The following is an 18057-nucleotide window of genomic DNA, read 5'->3' on the forward strand; positions in this document are numbered from 1 at the left end:
GTTTCGGCTCGGGTTTGACCATAATTTCCCTTGAAAAAGGCTCAAACCCGAGCCGAAACGTCGGGCAATTTCAAACAACAAAATCGTTTGATTTGTTTTATTGACTGAGAAAGCCACAAACAACTCGCAACAAGTATACCAGTCGAAAACAACCCATAAACAACATTTTTTCTCTGATGCGCTGCGTTATACTCATTGATTTGGGTTGCTTAAAATCAATGTTATCAAAAATTGTGCATTTATTTTAATTTCATAATATTACAGACACGATTCAAAGAAACTTCCACCAAGAAAAAATCAAATTGATGGCAAACTGAGGGCGTGAAGACAAAAAGACTGCAGCGCTGGCATTTTGTGAAAATCGCTCTTCGCTGAGCATGTTAGTGTGTGAGTGTCGTCGAGCGACGGAGTAGGCAAATATTTTCACGATGTATTTGTTCGCTGAGTGAACAGTTCGGGCCACTCGCTGGCTGTATGCGAGTCTCATTCGCTCATGAATGCTCGCGGGTTGGAATAGGCGACGAATGGATAGGTGATGAGTGAGTGGTTTCTAATCATTGAACCGAAAATCAGGACCCTTGTATAGGATTATTTATAAATTCGGAGTTCAATCGAGAAAGTTTTGAATTTTACAGGTTGTGTTTACACTGAAATAAAAAATAGTACCAAATTCCTTTATTCTAGGAATTTTGCCTCTTTTCCTTATTTAGTAATCGGGTTTTTTGATTACTTAATAAGGAAAGGAGCCAAAATTCCTAGAATTTAGGAATTTGATACTTTTATTTTTTTTCAGTGTAGATTTTTATTTTGTAGAATGTTTTAGCGATAGAAATCACCATCAACAGTTTTTTTGAAAATCTTATGATTTAAGCATACTAAATCTATCATCGAAAACTCTGTTTCTTCTCTTTTTTTATCACGTACTTTGTGGATGACGCCTAGCATAATTATTTTTCCATTTATTTTTATCAGATCGCGACCCTTAATCCTACACCGATTTGGCTCAAAATTGGCACAGTTACTTATTTTTGCCTAAACAATTGAACCAGCGGTATCTCTTGAGATTTTCCAAAATTTTCAGTTTCTTGTCACTCTACTAGACAGCTTCCAAAATTTTAGGGAAACTTGTATGGGTGAACCAATGACACAAAATAGCTTCTGTGGCCAAATAAAAAAAGAATAAAAATGGTCGCAATCAGCATATTTCGTAGAGAATTGCACATTAGTGTTTTAATAATAAGAATATTTTTTTGTGGGAAATTTTATTCCATTTAAAAAATCTATTTTTTTTAATTATTTTCATTTAAGTTCGCTTCATTGAATGTTTGTGTTTTCCATAAGCAGGGTTGACTGTTTGTTAACAAACACCCACAGGCCCATTTAAAATATTGTGCTTGAATTATTGATGTATTTTTTTATCATAAAATTATCTTTATTTGGTCCTTTTCGGTACTGGGACCTGGTTAGGACCGAGTCGGCTTTTGTATTTACATTGTACTTAAAGCTGAGAGTAATTACAGAGGATCTTGTGTGTAAATGTTAGTGGGAGGGGAGACAATCTATTGATGTATTATAGTAGGACAATTCTGACTACATTTTTCCAAGGACATTATTTATACATAATTTTTTATCATCTTTTATTAAAACTTTTAGTATTTAACTCAAAGTTTATAATATTTATTTATCTAATTACTAACTTTATTTCATGAAAATACAGCCCTGTGTTTTTCTGAGTTAAAAACATCGATTATATAATTATTTGCATTTTTGACTGCAGCTAATCCAAATAAATTTTATCCAGCATAGTGAGAAATGTAATCAACAAGTGTTAAAATAATGGTTAGACATGAATATCAATAAATTCTTTGTGTTTTGATTTTTTTTTTATGTTTGAAAGACTTCGGTAATCACCAAGGAAAACTGTAAAAATATCCTCCGTAGTTGAAGATCAACCGTGGAAGACTCACAATTTTGATACAAAACACAAGAAGACTTAAAATGGCATTTAATGTTTTGTTTCTTTGTTATTTTAAGCAAAACTTTAATTCGGTAAATCAGTAACCAAAATTCAATTTTTATCTGAGCTAGCTTTAAAATGTGTAAATTATTGTTCAAAATGTAAAACTCCATCCGAAACTGCCCATAAACATTATTTAAAAAAACACATTAGACAAGTGTCCACGTCGTTTATGGATGGTGAAATCCCTGAAATAAATACGCAAAAATGGAATTCATTTGCATTTTCAGAGGACCAACAATGGTGGCTAAAAATTATGAATATTTTCAACCACTCCGAGTATGAGGTGACGATTCTCGAGATTTTCAATTTCCCGGAAATCGAAAGTTCCGGGATGATTAGTTTTTATTAAAATTTGTTAAAATGGTGAAAATTATTTTGAAGAAATGTAATAAATTAGTTTTGAAAAAGCCGTAAGAGCCATTGGTAAACAAAGTCCTTTTTACATCGGTATTCGACCTACTTATGAAAAATTAATATCAAAAACGCTCGAGATTGTTCATCTACACGTCCTTCAAGTGCCCCACACTAAAAATAAATGAAATTTTGTCTCATTTTCGAGAAAAACGAAAATTCGTGTAAGAGTTCACGGTGGCTCTTACGGCTTTTTGAAAACTCACCCGACATATGCATGAATTGAATTACAGTTAAATTCAGTTTTGGAGTTTTTTTTTTGAAAATATATGAAATAAGCCAAATTTCCAGTTTTTGCTTGTTGGGTGTTTTGAAAACGCCTTGAGTCAGGGGATTAAAAAACACCCAAAAAGCAAAAACTGAAAATTTGGTTTATTGGATCTTTTCAAAAAAAAATAAATAAATAAATAAATAAATAAACTCCAGAGTTAATCAATAAAACATTAATTTGCGTAACCTTTCCGAAATTTTGAAGTATTATTTCTACTTTTAAGAAATGCTTTCTAAAACTGCAAATACAAGACCTTTTCTAGGGCTTTTTGAGCCTGAAAACTGTATTGTATCATGTTCCTTTTACCAGTATTAACTGAAGGGTAGGGTAGTCATCAATGATACACTTTTGGTTTTAACTTTCAACGATTTTTGAATTTTGTCATCAGCATGTTTCAATGAGCTTTTGTTGCACTAACTTTGTTTTAATTCTAACATTAAAAAAAAAAGAGATCGATCTGACGACTACATCCAGAGTTATAAAATTGTCTCATTGTAGACGCACTTGGCAGGAACAATGAGACACTCTACGAAAATCAATAATTTTCCAGTAAAACGTTATGTTTTTGTATTGTTCCATTGAAGATCGGCAATTTCGCCAACTTGAAACTATAATTAACAAAAGTTATGCTTAAAGGTATTTAAATTTTGTAAAATCCATATATTCATACCAACTAACTTTATATTTTGGTAAAATAGAGATAAAACTCAATGAATACGCCAAAAATCACTTTCAATTCATGTTTTGAATAATTTACATAGATTTTGAAAAGTTTAATGAAGAAAAATCAAAGTGTCTCATTGCTACCCATGGACCCACGGGGAACAATGGAACAGCCCTGGATTCTGGGTATATTCTAAATTTTTGTCAAACCTAATGAAAGGACATTGTAGCCAAACTCATTCCTTACGAAACTTCGAAAAAAATCTGAAGAAATTTTAGTTTTGGTGTAAATGGCAGCCTTCGAGCAAAAGATTTTTGTCCATAATTTACTTTTCAAGGGAGCGCCCATAACCAAAGCCACTATCATGGCAGACGTGTATCCTGTAGACGAACCTTTCCCAAAAATATGAGCCTGATTGGTTGAAACTACTAATTGTGAGAGCCATTTTATCATTGTTCCCCGTGTCTCATTGATGACTACTCTACCCTATTCTTTCAATTAACGGACCTCAACTTTACAAAGAACGCGAAAGTTTTTTTTTCTTAATTTACAATTTAATATCGGTGCCGATGCAAAACACAAAATGACCATTATGTTTCATTTCTGGGCTGAAACTGCTTTGTTTGTTTTTAGATAAAATTTGGCTTGGTTTAACTAGAGGCTATTAGATTTTTTTAAAAGGTTTTTTGTTTTTTTTACCAGGTGAATAATTTAATTACTTTTACTATGAAAATTTGGTTACCAACAGTCAAGGATTTGGATTCTTTGATAAATGTGAAACTAAAAAAAGCATTTTATAATTTAGAGGCGTTCCTAGCTTTTTTCGTCTCCCTGCTATCATCCATTCGGAAACATTCACGTAAAGGTTAGAAGAAGACGAATACAAAAAATGCAGAATCCGTGTACGCAACTCACCTTTAATTTATCAGGAAGACATGATACAGCTCTCTCCTCGTCTGAGCACTTTTGCGTCAGCCAGAGATAGTCGAACCATTTGATCACTTTCACCTGGAGATGGTTGGGGACCCGTCTCATGCGCATGTAGGTCTTGACACCGTCCAGCTTGGCTGCAAGAAGAAGAAGAAAACGAAAACACAAATTGATTAAAATCGGTTCGAAATCGGGACTAGGCACTAAGGGGGTGATGCTGGGCGGTAGCAGAAGCAGGACATGTTGGGTGTTCACCGGATAAGTGGAATGCAATTTAGCACTGATTAAACGAATGAACGAAGACGAAGACGAAGGAACGGACCGAAATTGCCGAGCCCGGCAATCTCGTCGGTGGTCTGCTCGTGTCGACGAGCCACTGCAATCCGGATGCAAATGGACCAAGTCACACGGAACGGTAGCTATCGAGTTGAACGTAAACTCATCGAGCTTCCCCTACCTGGTTGTGTGTGGTTGTTTAGTTTGATCAACCATGTGTCTCCATTAAAGAAAGGTGTTGTTTGTGGGAATTGTGCAGATGCTTTCATTTAGCTACTTTGATATTTATTTGCAGACTTTTGCTTTAATGTCTTTAAGTATGATCCCTTAACAACTCTAAAGCGATTTAGATTATTTAAATCCTAGATGACGGCCAAAATGGCGGTGATTCTTAGTTTAATAGGCAACCAAAAACTAAGTCCCATAAAATTCTTCGGATAATCGAACCTGGGATAATCGAGTTTGGACTTTTTCTCAAGGTAATTTACGAAATCATTATTGGCATGTTTTCAAGAATGTGTGATTCTGGAGTGCCTCTGACTCCGACTTCCACCCACTCTGACTTCGACTCCAAAAAAAAACACTCATACAAAGTTGCTGAAAAAATTATCGTCCCCCATCAACTTGAAATCCGTTGCCAAATATTGATAGCATAAAAAGTGCCCCTTCATTTCAAAACAATATTCCTCAAGCATGCTTCCATTGTCGAGTTGAAGTTATCGGACGCATCACGCGCGCTCGCGCCACACAAACCGGTCGTTGAGGCGAAAGAAGATAATTCATGTGAAGGACCACACCACAACAACAACAAGAGCAGCAACAACCACCAAAGAAGGAAGCAGCAGCAGCTGATACGATGACATCGCGCGAACGTTGTGCACAACAAAAGGAGTCCTCAACAAAGGCACACGATGCAACCCGAGGAACAACGGCGTGAGCGTGATGACGAAGCGTCGACTGGGTCGCGTTCGTTCGTCTATCAGCACTTTAGGTCCGTGTGTGTGTTTGTGTGGGAGGGGAGCAATTGAGAAGGAGGAGGAGGAGGAAGAAGAAAGCAAACTTCCGGAAGCAAGCTGCTCAAGCAGAAGCCGATGAGATGACGGTGCACAGCAGCATCAGCATCAACAAGCAAGCAAGCAAAAAGCTTGGTTCTCCAAGGGAAGAAAGTGGTTTCAGCTTCAATTTTTCCATCAGGGTAAACTCTTCCGCTGATAGTAATCACGTACTGTTGTTGTTGTTGTTGCTGTTGTTGTGCTTTGCTGATGCTTCCGCCTTTGCAGAAGGAGAGTTGACTCTTGGGATGAAGAATAGTAATTGGAGAACTCGAGACAAAGATGATGAGGGAAGATATTAAATGGATATTCATCAGCGAGCAAGTGGCTCCTCTCGGAGGGTTTAAGTGATTCTGTAATCAAAATAGAAGATGAAATTGTGTGAAAACAGCGAAGGTGTGAGTTGCCTTTAGTTTTGAAGAATTTGAAAAATTGTAACCTCGAATAAACTAAACTAGATTCCACCAACTTAATCAAACGGAAACGAATCGACAACAGCCGAAACGAGTTCCTGGCACCTGCCAGTCTATTGCGCGAGCGGAACGTTCAAAAGTGCTGATTTGGCACAGTTCGACGCGCACGTCATGGCATCAGTCACAAAAAGTCAACCATCGCAAGTCTACAACCCTCGATGTAGCTCAAATAGAGAGGCTCAACAATCAACAACACAATCAACACAACCCGGAAGCTGCCGTGAACATGTGGAAAAAAGAAAGGCTGTCGAATGGTTGATGCAGCTGGATCAATGTCCCGGAATGCTGCCATAGACACAGTTAAAAAGTCATGGTGGTTTTAGACATCTGAAAATATACATCGACTTCCACCAATTCAACACAAATTGAGAAAAAAATAAAGTGAACACGGGTTTTAAAAATTGCTTCTACTGTGTAGTGGCAGCGGTAGTGCCCGTTGGCATAAAAACAAACAACAGAAAAATGCTGCTCAATTTAAGACTGCCTGACGATGCCCATCCTGTCAGTGTTGGTAAAATGGTACACCGTACGGTTTGTTCAACAAGTCACACGTCACGCTTTGATCAACGGCACACCGGGTATTTTTTGTGTGGCGTCACATACAGATGTGTATCCCAACTGGTGGATGAAATAGAAATCCAAAATTTTTCAACATTCTTTTAAAAAAATTACTCTTATCTGTTTCAAAAATTAAAGTGTAACCAAGGCCGGGACCGTCATTTTAATTCCCCATCCGACGGAAGGCTGGAGCAGTTGGGAATCGAACCAATGATCATCCGCTTACAAAGCGGACAGCGTAACCATTCGACCACGCCAGCCACTGGTCCATATTTGGTTATTATTTTTTAATTCGCGATTAAAAGCTCAAAAATTCCGACAGATGGCGCAAAGCATCGAAGAATGACGATTCAAATTTTCGCTGTTCGGTTACATAGGAATGCAAACTAAAAATTGAATTTACAGCTCTTAGAACAACTTTTGAGAAAAAATTCAAGTATTACGAGTGTAAACTTTTTGCCCTCTATAAATTAACGCAATAAAAAAAATTCAAAAAAAAAATAATTTTGAAAAAATAATATTGTTTAAAATGATAGAGCATCAAAAGTTAACAAAGTATCAGTTCGAATTTTTGCTCAAAAGTTGTTTTGAACGCTGGAATTTAACAAAACAGAATTCGCATACATAACCTCAAAGGGCGGAAATTTCAATCGACATTCTTCGCTCTGTTCTGCTACTCAACACTAGGTGTCGCATGTCGTTTAGCATATTTTCTTTGATTAGTAACAAAAGTATTTCTTTGATTAGTAACAAAAGTGTAACAAAAGTGTAAGTGAGGGAATAGGGGGATGGCGACGCTATTTTTAGACCACGTTTTCCACTTTTTCTCATCGAAACCGACTACTTTATCGACTTCATTTTGCTGGGCGAGATACACAGAAAAAAATATTTCTGTAAATTTACATTATTTATCATGTACCAAAAGGTATCATGATAAATGATGTATATTTCCATTAGATCCATTGGAAATTTACATTAGATTCATTGGAAATTTACATTAGTTTTGAAAATTTACATTAGTTTTGGATTTTACATTATTTCAAATCAACTAATTCTGATTGGCCAATGGGAATGAGAAGCTCGACTTGGATTGCAGTAGGAAAAGGGTGTGGCCTATGTTCTATTTTAAAATTATTGAAGCGGGCAGCAAAAGGAAATTCTGATTCTAAAAGTTGTTTCACAGGTAGGGGACGCTTTCTCGTCGACGGCCAAGTGGAATAACGCTGGACTGGAATCGAACAGACGACGGGTAGGATGTTCGGTGTTACTGTTGCTACCCGCTGCCGACTGAGCCATCTTCGCATTTTATAAACGAGCGGCTAAAGCATCAACTTGTTCAGGTCGAGGCACAGGCAGTGAGCCAGCGAAGTATGAGAGCGATAGAAAGAGAACCAAATATAACTATTTTTAGTTCGGGTAGTTTTGAAGTCAACGTTTGGCAGAAATACATTGGATATATGATTTACATTAAATAGGAATTTACAGGAAGACGAACGCGGGTAGAAATTCATCAGATTTGAGTTTCCATGCTCAACGTTTCCATTAGACTCATGATTTACATTAGATTTAGATTTACATCGGAGTAATTTCCATTACTTTTTCCTCATTACATCATATTTCAACATTACATTGAGTGAGTTTACATAAGAAACAGCAATTACGTGCTGTGTAAATTTACATATTTTTTTCTGTGTAGGACGCCGTCTACTTTTAGACGATTACTTTTCCACTCTTGCACATTAAAAAACCAGGTGGCAACACGATGTAACCCCACGTCTCTATTCTCAAATAGGAGTACTGCCCGCATAAATTTCCCATATGCATTTTCATCACTTTTGAGTTATTGATGCAGTTTCACTCAAAATCGTGTGCTCAAACATAGACCACACACATACTAACACAAAGCGCCACCAAGAGACAAAAGGTGATTACGAATATTTTTGACACTTTCGTTAAAAATATGCGGTTTTGCAAAACAAATAACAAAACCAACTTTTAAGAGGCAGTATTTGTAGATTCTGCTCGGTTTGTTCTAGAGGTCGTATCGAGGTGCTCCGATTTGGATGAAACTTTCAGGGTTTGTTTGTCTATACATGAGATGAACTCATGCCAAATATGAGCCCTCTACGACAAAGGGAAGTGGGGTAAAACGGGCTTTGAAGTTTGAGGTCAAAAAAACATAAAAAATCTTAAAATTGCTCGCATTTCCGTAAAACTTTATCAATTCCAACTCTCTTAGATGCATTCGAATGGTCTTTTGAAGCCCTTCAAAATGTGCTATAGACATCCAGGATTGGTTTGACTTTTTCTCATAGCTTTTACAAATTACTGTTGAAAATGGATTTTTTAAAAACCTTAATAACTTTTCCCAGCAGCCTCCAACACCCATACTCTCATAGGTCAAAAGTTAGGGAATTTCATGGACTATAAGCCTACGGTATTAACTTTTTGGCCAATTGCAGTTTTTCTCATAGTTTTACGGTTTTTCTAGAACAAACATTTTACAACGTTAGTTTCTGCCCTGTATGCCGAGAAGACGGCACTTTTTGGTCTCAATTTTGTCATATTCGGAATCCTCGGACAATTTCACGTAAGTTAGAAGTATTGGAGTTGTAATTTTGCTTTAAAAAATAATTAAATAAAACATTTTTGAAAAAAGAAATAGACCTTATTTATCCTGTGAACAATACGTCAAATGCTGTATCAAGTAGGCGAAAACTTCCCAGTCAAATCAATCCGAATTCTGAAACGGAATCTAATTAGAATCGTATACAAATTCCGTTTCAAACGCAACAACCGGTTCGAACACGGAACCGGTTGTTGCGTTTTAAACGGAATTTGTATACGATTCTAATTAGATTCCGTTTCAGAATTCGGATTGATTTGACTGGGTTGTTTTATCCTTAATCCGACAAAATGCTAAATAATAGTTTAATTAATTCTAAATGGCATTTTTTACAATCAAATTCAAAATTACAACACCTCAACCTAATGTAAATTTTTTTGAGGATTCCGAATATGTCAAAATTGAGACCAAAAAGTGCCGCTATGGAGGCCTACAGGGCAAAAACTAACGTTGTAAAATTTTTGTTCTAGAAAAATCGTCAAACTATGAGAAAAACTGCGATTGGCCAAAAAGTTAATACCGTAGGCTTATAGTCCATGAAATTCCCAAACTTTTGACCCATGGGAGTATGGGTGTTGGAGGCTGTTGGGAAAAGTTATTAAGGGTTTAAAAAAATCCATTTTTAACAGTAATTTGCAATAGCTATGAGAAAAAGTCAAACCAATCCTGGATGTCTATAGCACGTTTTGAAGGGCCTCAAAAGACCATTCGAATGCATCTAAGAGAGTTGGAATTGATGAAGTTTTACGGAAATGCGAGCAATTTTAAGATTTTTCATGTTTTTTGGACCTCAAACTTCAAAGTCCGTTTTACCCCACTTCCGTTTGTCATAGAGGGCTCATATTTGGCATGAGTTCATCTCATGTATAGACAAACAAACCCTGAAAGTTTCATCCAAATCGGAGCACCTCGATACGACCTGTTTCACATCGGTGAAAAACTCGCTCTTAAGTGTTGTTCGACTGTCAAACCTGTAATTCGTTCACTGAAAGAAAGGTACATAGCAATGTCACATGTTTTGCACATGAATCTACCCCATACGACTTAGTCTGTGAATGTCACGTGGAAATCACTTGAAAAAAATCGATCGAGCGAGCCGGCAAATCCAAATGCAAAACACGTTAATTTAACGTGAAAGCTCAAATGACTTTTGAATGGTTTGCATGTGAATATAAAATGATTTTGTTGTATAACTACAATGGTTTTCCAGTGATATTCATGTGAGCTGAATATTGCATATAATTTTCGATTTATTTTAAAAGATTTTTCATTACGATTATAAGTTTTCTTGAACCATTTTTTATTGATCTATGAAACAAATAACAAATTACAGATTACATTAAAAAAACCGGACCACCGATCTATTTTTTGCGCTTTTCACTCATAACTTTCCCTTATTAAAAATGGCATCGACGACGGGTAGCTGATTCCGGTAACGCTTTTGATGGTATGAAACTGCTTGCCGACGGTTCTTGGAGGTCTCCGCCGACTCGACCTTGATGATCTGGATCTGGGTACGGTAACGAGAAGCTATGCTGACGTTCACGGATCAATCGGTAAATTCAGCGTCTGTCCTCAGAAAAAAAAACGAATTCACGAGCCAATCCTTCGTCGGAGTTTTATTTCTTGAAAATGCATGGCCAAATATGTTAGTTTTCATGTGAATTTGTGAATTTTCACTGTTTTTTCTATTGAATACTTACCAAAAAGTTTTTTTTCAGGTTTTCGACGAAAGAAAACGCAAACTGAACCGTTTTCGTCCGTCGCCATCTTACGAATAAGTATTTTTTTAATCAAACATCTTCAATAACCAATACATTTTAATCTCACGTGGTTTTCACTATGAAATCAAGGGAAAAGTCGAATGGGGTAGATCCAAGTGAAATTCTGCTGAATCCAAAGTGAATGAAAAAAATCTCGCTTGCGATCAGCTTATTTCAAATGATTATCAAATAAATGTCACGTGAAAAACACGTCTAGGTCAGGGGAAACGCATGGCAAATTATCGTGTTAATTTTTGGAGCAGCTCACGTGAAAAAGCACATGAGTTTGCTATGACAGATTTTTTCAGTGTTGCTGATTTGTTCGAAAATTTGTTAAAAATAATAAGTTTTTTTGCAGCACCCATTTTGGACGGACATTTCTGTTGTCACCTTCTGGTTCCTTGGATTGGCCATGGATAATTTTACAGTGTAATAAACAGGGCAGCTACCACCACGTGGCGCCACTGTTCCGAATGAGAAAATGATACAGATTTTTCAGACGAGTTTCAATTCCATGCTACTATTGTTTGCGAGAGAAAATGTTGACGTTAAGGGATAGGAGCTGATGCGTATGCGTCTGACATGAGAGTGAGAGAATAATTTGGAGATGACGGACGTGTGATTGTTTTTATGTTGTTTGGAAGAGATAAATAAATTAGATTTTGACGAGGATTTTGATCATTATCAAGGTTTACTTCAGTTTCGAGTAGGAATCTCGCAATCGAGAACGCCAAGGCAATGCTGTAGAGCGAATAATTTGATTTTTTTTTGTGTTAATTATGCAGTTTCATTCAAAATCGTGTGCTCTTTCAAAAAGCCAGAAATGTCCAGAACTTTGTTTTAGAAATCTAAAGGAAATTCTAATCTAATCTAATCTAACCCTAGCGCAGCCAGTCTTTCGAGGGCATCCTGGAAAATGCCTTAGGTTGATTAACGCCTAGCATCCTCTTGTCATTATAAACAATTGCAGTGCCCAATGCAATAAATTGCTTTGAAACATCACAAACGTTGAAGCGGCCAGGCCAACTGCGTAAAGTTTACCGCAAAGATGATTCTTTGAATTGGATTGAGTTTGAACACGAATGTTCAAACAACAACACATTTCTGAATCGACAGGGAAGGAAGAAACGTGGGGATCCCCCGCTCACGTTCCTGTTTGTAGGAGCAATAAATCGTTGGGAGCCACCAGCTAAGAAGTTTTGGTGCTCCGGGACCCTCGAGGATGGGACACTGTATTTCCACAAATGCCCTGGACACTATTTGCCGTGGTTATAGCGCCACAACTCGCTCAGTTTTAGAAATCTAAAGGAAATTCACACGAAAGTCACTTTGAACTGAAATTACCAAATTATCACCATTTCAGATTGCAAATGATTGAAAAACACGTCTTTTTTCAAAAATTCAAAAGTAAAAGGGTTCGTACCGCCGCTCCGCTATCCGTGATATAGAAAGATGGAGCTCGGATTCGTGATCAGTTATAAAAATTTCCCCTTAAGACAAAGTTTCTCACTAATTTAAGAGGGATCGGCGCACCTGCTGTGAAAGGCGGAGAACCATTATATTGTATATCGTGCGTAATTAAATCAAATGCTGAACTGATACGGGGAAAGCTTTTTTTCTGTCTTACACATTCCTTTATTAATTATGCCTAAGCAAATTGAAAATGTATCGAACAATTTTAATACGCCGAAAAAAAACTTAATTAAAACATACCATTTTAATATCGTTGCCAAAGCAGTAGATTGATTTCCAGTTTCCAATTTCACTTTCGCATCTCATAGCGTAGTATACGTACCATCAAACCCTGACCCGTAGCCAAGGATCCTCTTTCCATGCCAGTGGCGACGCTGACCGACTCGGATGGCTCCAAGAACGAGGTCTTATTATTAAAATATCGAATATTATCACATCACCCATTAATACATATCCTGAGGGTGCTCGAAACTAATCACCCCCTTTTGACTCCGTCAGGCTCCCCCCTCTCCCCATTCGCAAACTCCATTCAACTTCTGTACATATACACATACAACGATGATAACGACATCTATCTGCTGGTCTCGAGTACCGAAGAATTTATGGGACACCAGGCCGGGGCTGCTGCAAAGAGCTCCATTTAATTTTAATACCCATCGAAGACCAATTTCGTTCGGCCCCCTCGGGGAAGGGTTGAGTGGGTGGAACCCTACTCCGTGTCCCCCCACTCCCCCCCAACCCCGGCTCCTTCTTCTCGAGAGTTTCTGCTTCTTTGGACATGGTTATGCATATGTGGACGACGCGCCAGTAGAGCAGAGCACAGAAAGATAGGGAGAGCTCCTCAGTCAATTAAGTTGCAACTCACTCAACGAGAATTGGCTCTTCTAGCATATGTCAGTGAGAGCAATTGGTGTCTCCTTAGTGATAAATTTAAAAAATTATGCAATTTAACGTTTGTGCTGTCACAAATAAAAACCGTTTTAAAAATTATTATTCATTATTTATATAACTTGACAATAGAAGTGTCGGACAAAATTATAGCACTCAATAAATTCGAGAATGGCACACAAATTAAGTGATTTCACTAGGGTGTTGCAAAAGAGGTTATTTAAATATTGAATATTCAATTCACGTCTAGGTAATTCTCCGCCAATTTGCGTAAAACATTGTTCTAAAGGGGGAAATTTTGGCCCATTTTGCGATGTCTAATTTTGAAGGGGAGGTACCATCCGTTCAACAAAGTTAATAAAAATCGCTCCTGAAATATTTAAGTTTTAACTTTTTTTCTTCTACCACTACTAGATCATTTTGTATGTTTTAAGCCCTTCTAGACAATTTTAGAGCTTGTCAAAATCTGGAGTTTTTTCTTTGAAAAGGTCCAATAAACCAAATTTCCAGTTTTTGCTTTTTGGCTGTTTTTGAAACCACCTTGAGCCAGGGGTATTAAAAAACACTCAAAAAGTAAAAACTGAAAATTTGGTTTATTGGACCTTTTCAAAAAACAAAAACTCCAGAAATGAACTTTTTCATTTAGAAAAAAAAAACAAATTTTCGTCAATTTAATCAAAAGCTATGAGTAAATAACGATAAAGAAATGATCATTTTCAAATTCAAATAAAATGAGTTCAACTAAATAAAATTCCGAAATATTTTTAACAAATGTATTCTGGAATGTGTACCTTCAGATGCTTCCAAGAGCGAGGTTGAACTCCACCACCTTTTTAAGTTGTTCACATTTGAAAATTGTGTCTTTTTTGTTGGTTTTTGGGTTATAACTTTCGTTTAAAAGGACCGATTTTCGTTCTCCTGGAAAAGGATTGTCTGTTTTACTCAAGGGGTTTCCAGTATCATGGATTACTGATCAGTCAGATCAGTCTAAATCAGAATTCCTTGAGATTACTAGGAATTGCTCAAAGTTAATAAAAATTGTATAGAATTACTGCCTACCTTCCAGCATATTGAAAAAAAAAGTCAGTAGAATTGGATAGACTGACAGCTGTCAAACACACAATACCACGTGTTTGGAAATAGAGCGTCCATGCCGGGAATTCCCAAGGCAAAATGCAGGGGATTTTTCAAAAACCGGATATTCCCTAATCCTAATCTAATCTAATCTAATCAGACCCTAGCGCAGCCAATCTTTCGAAGGGATTCTGGAGAGTGCCTTAGGTTAGATGACGCCTAGCACTCTTCTTGTCATTTATTAACATTTGTAGTGCGCCATTGCATCGGAAAGCATTGAAACATCACAAGCGTTAAAGCGGCCAGGCCTACTGCGTAAAGCCGTATCGCAGAGATGACTCGTAATTGGGTTAAGTTTGAGCACTGAGTGTTCGAACAACAACACAATTCTGAATCGACAGGGGAGGAAGAAGCGTGAGGACACACCACCATACGCTGCGAGATTTTGGTTGTATTCGTTGGGAGCACCATGCTAAGAAGGTTTGGTACTCCGGGACCCTCTGGGATGGGACATTGTATTTCCACGAATGCCCTGGACACAATTTGCCGTGGTTATAGCGCCACAACTCGCTAAAAAAACGGATATTCCTAATCCGAAGATTTTTTATTTTGTACCGAGAAATCCCGGAATTGCAAAAAGTCTAATTTTGGTCTTTTTGGTAGATTTGGTTGTGTTAATAGATGAAAAGGGGAATAATAAGTATTCGATAAGACCTGGGTGCGGAATAGTGGTTCGCAAAACGGCCTCAATTTGGAACTGTCAAAGTGGAACCAATTTACTGTTCGACAAAAGTAGAGAGTATTGTTATCGTTCATTAAAAATTGTTTGTTTTTTTTTTGGAAGAATGAAAAAAATGTGTGGCTTTTGAGGACCTGGAAGTCAAGAAATCATAAGAAAGTTATAGGCGAGATCGTCATTTTTTATAATTATGAATGGAAGTTGTGAATGGAGTCGGTGCGGTTTTATCCATCCAAAAGTTGTCTTTATTGCTTGATTCCGTTTGAAAACCTGGTTTACTGAAAATCTTCTCTGTTTGTTGGATCAGTTTCGCTAGAATTAGCGATGTTTTTTCGCTGGACCAGAAAGAGCTGCAGGATTCAAAAATCAACCAGGGAATTTATTGCAACATCGCAGAACGACACTCTCGCCGCAGTTCTTCGTCACCCGTAAAAAAGAGAAACCTCTTCTAACCGATCGATATTTGAAAAAACATACAATTTTCCAGCAAAATATGTAAAATACTAGAAAAAATTTAACACAAGCTACTGATTATAAAACAGCTCATTTTCTAGTAAGAAAAAAGTCATGCTTGTGCTTGAACAGCCTCCTACTTAAGGATGTAAACAAAGTGGGACCATTCGAAAATCACGTTACGCATTCTCTCTATTTATCACCCAGGATAAGACGTGTATAGCATAGCAATTTTAAATCAGCATTCGTTTGTTAAAAAAATATTTACATTTTCGCAAAATGCCAAACGCTTTGAATATTTTCTATTTCATTTTATCAATTTTTGAAAAGACAGTATTATATACATAAATTCATAGTTTTAAATTAAAAAAAAATCATATTTTTTCATCTGCAGGTGTATGCTGCATTTGTACTAAATCAAGACCAATCTATCGAACTTAGACAGCTGTTTACGCAATTTTTTTGCATAATATTTAGATTTATTAGATTGATTTTGGTTGAGTCAAAACAAGTCTAAAATTATTTAGAATTTTACATAAATTGGTATCATTTTATTTGTTGACGGTTATGTTTTTTGAGACAACTTGAACGAATTTTTAAGCTGTTTTAGTCATGTCATATAGAAACAAATAAAAATTAATTATTAATAAGAAACTTGTTTAATTAATATCATATTGGATTAGAAATTCTGGTGCTTTTAAAATTCAAAGGACAAGAAAGAACAAAAAAAATAATCTTTTAAGCTATCTAAAACTGCTATCCTTGTTTAGATTGATATTAATAGTATTGAGCTAATTCTATGATTTTAAAAGCATGGAAAACATAACAATATAATAATAACAAAGATTTTATGACTGTTTCAAAAAAAATCCGATATTAAAAATATTTTTCCCGTTTCCCAGGAAAATTGGAAGCCCTACTTGAAAATCATCGAACAATGGGGTAAATATCAACTTCAGATTGACAACCGGTTATGATCTTTGAGTGCTTTTTCATACGGATACATTTGAATTAGCAAGCATTCAAATTAGCGGACATTCCCAATTTTGTCTGAACTTCTAATAACCATAAATGAATGCAAAATGCATTCTGTTTAACATTAGTTACTTCAATTAATGGGAAATACACGAATTACTGAGGAACTATGGAATTACACGAATTACTAAGAAATGATTAAGTACTTCCGGAATCACAAGATTTTCTGCAGAATTGCGAAGTAATTCTGGAATCACTGAATTACTTGCTCAAAATCTGAATTATTCCGTATTAGCTACAGCTTTGGTTCCATACTTGAAAGCTAATAGGCAATAATCGAGATTTTCTTTTAACAGTAATTTTTATTGTGTAAGCAAGATTACTGAAATTCTAAGGAATTTGAAGAGTTACACTGGAATCACTGTGTAAATCCGGAATTACAGTATTCTTTGCTTTAACTCCAAGTTTTTCTGGATTAGTGCCCAGTCTGATACGATGCTGGAAACCCCTTGGTTTAACTAAGCTCTCTAATGTCTAGAGGACACCAACTTATTTCTACGTAAGCCTTAGTTGATAAATCAAAAAACTCATTTTTTCATGAAAACCATAACCTAAATCACAAAAATGGCTATGAAAAAATCCGTTTGAAGATAGAGATTTGTGCCCTTGAGCAAAGTTGCTCGAAATAATGATTCCTACAACTTTTTTACAGACACCAAAGCGCTATCTCGTCATCCCGCTTCACTTATAAATTTTGAACCACCCTAAAATTTAGACCACCCTAGTCATCTGTCCTCAAGACACCAAAGCTCTAAATCTTAACGTGAGGCCGATATCAATTTTGTCACGCTAGATTTAAGTTTTGGACCACTGTGCATTGTTTGCGAGATTTTTATAATTAAAATAAAAACCCAAAGTTCCTATTTTGGTATTCAATTTTATAGAACACTGGAACGCCCAACGCAAGTCCAACTTACACGGACGCCCAAGCCTCCCAAAAAAGGTGGACCGGTAACTTCAACTGGCTGGTTCTCAGACAGATTTGATCAAATTAAGTTCTGCAAAGTTCTAGAATCATCTGGACATCCTAACAAATCACTGGAAAGAAGAATCATCTTGATTGGTTGAGTTATGCCCGAGAAGTTACCGTTCCAACTTTTTTGGAGCATTGGACGTTGGAATGTTGAAAAAGTCTAGACAGTTTTTAAACCAGAAGGTCAAATTCAGCATTGATTTTTTTCGTTTCTAATAAATATGGAAAAGTTTGTATGGAAAAAATCAATTTAATATGAAAATCCCAAATTTCCTACGGATTTGATTGAGCGGTCTTCAAGTTTCATCCAAATATTTCCAAAAGTGAGATTCTTATTGGAAATTTAATGCTTTACAACTTTGTTGAATATACCAAATG

At 36.4% G+C, this 18057-nt stretch overlaps 1 protein-coding gene across 1 annotated transcript in view; it reads right to left on the reverse strand.

Moving 5' to 3' along the window:
* The window catches only part of LOC6038593 (potassium/sodium hyperpolarization-activated cyclic nucleotide-gated channel 1), a 128460-nt gene that overhangs the window by 30643 nt on the left and 79760 nt on the right, over nucleotides 1-18057 (reverse strand). Inside the window, exon 2 of the mRNA XM_038262326.1 lies at nucleotides 4282-4433. Within this exon, the coding sequence (XP_038118254.1) occupies nucleotides 4282-4433 (152 nt within the window). The remainder of the gene's footprint in view (nucleotides 1-4281; nucleotides 4434-18057) is intronic.

Source organism: Culex quinquefasciatus, chromosome 3 (genome assembly GCF_015732765.1).
Source record: "Culex quinquefasciatus strain JHB chromosome 3, VPISU_Cqui_1.0_pri_paternal, whole genome shotgun sequence".
In the NCBI taxonomy this organism is placed as follows: domain Eukaryota; kingdom Metazoa; phylum Arthropoda; class Insecta; order Diptera; family Culicidae; genus Culex; species Culex quinquefasciatus.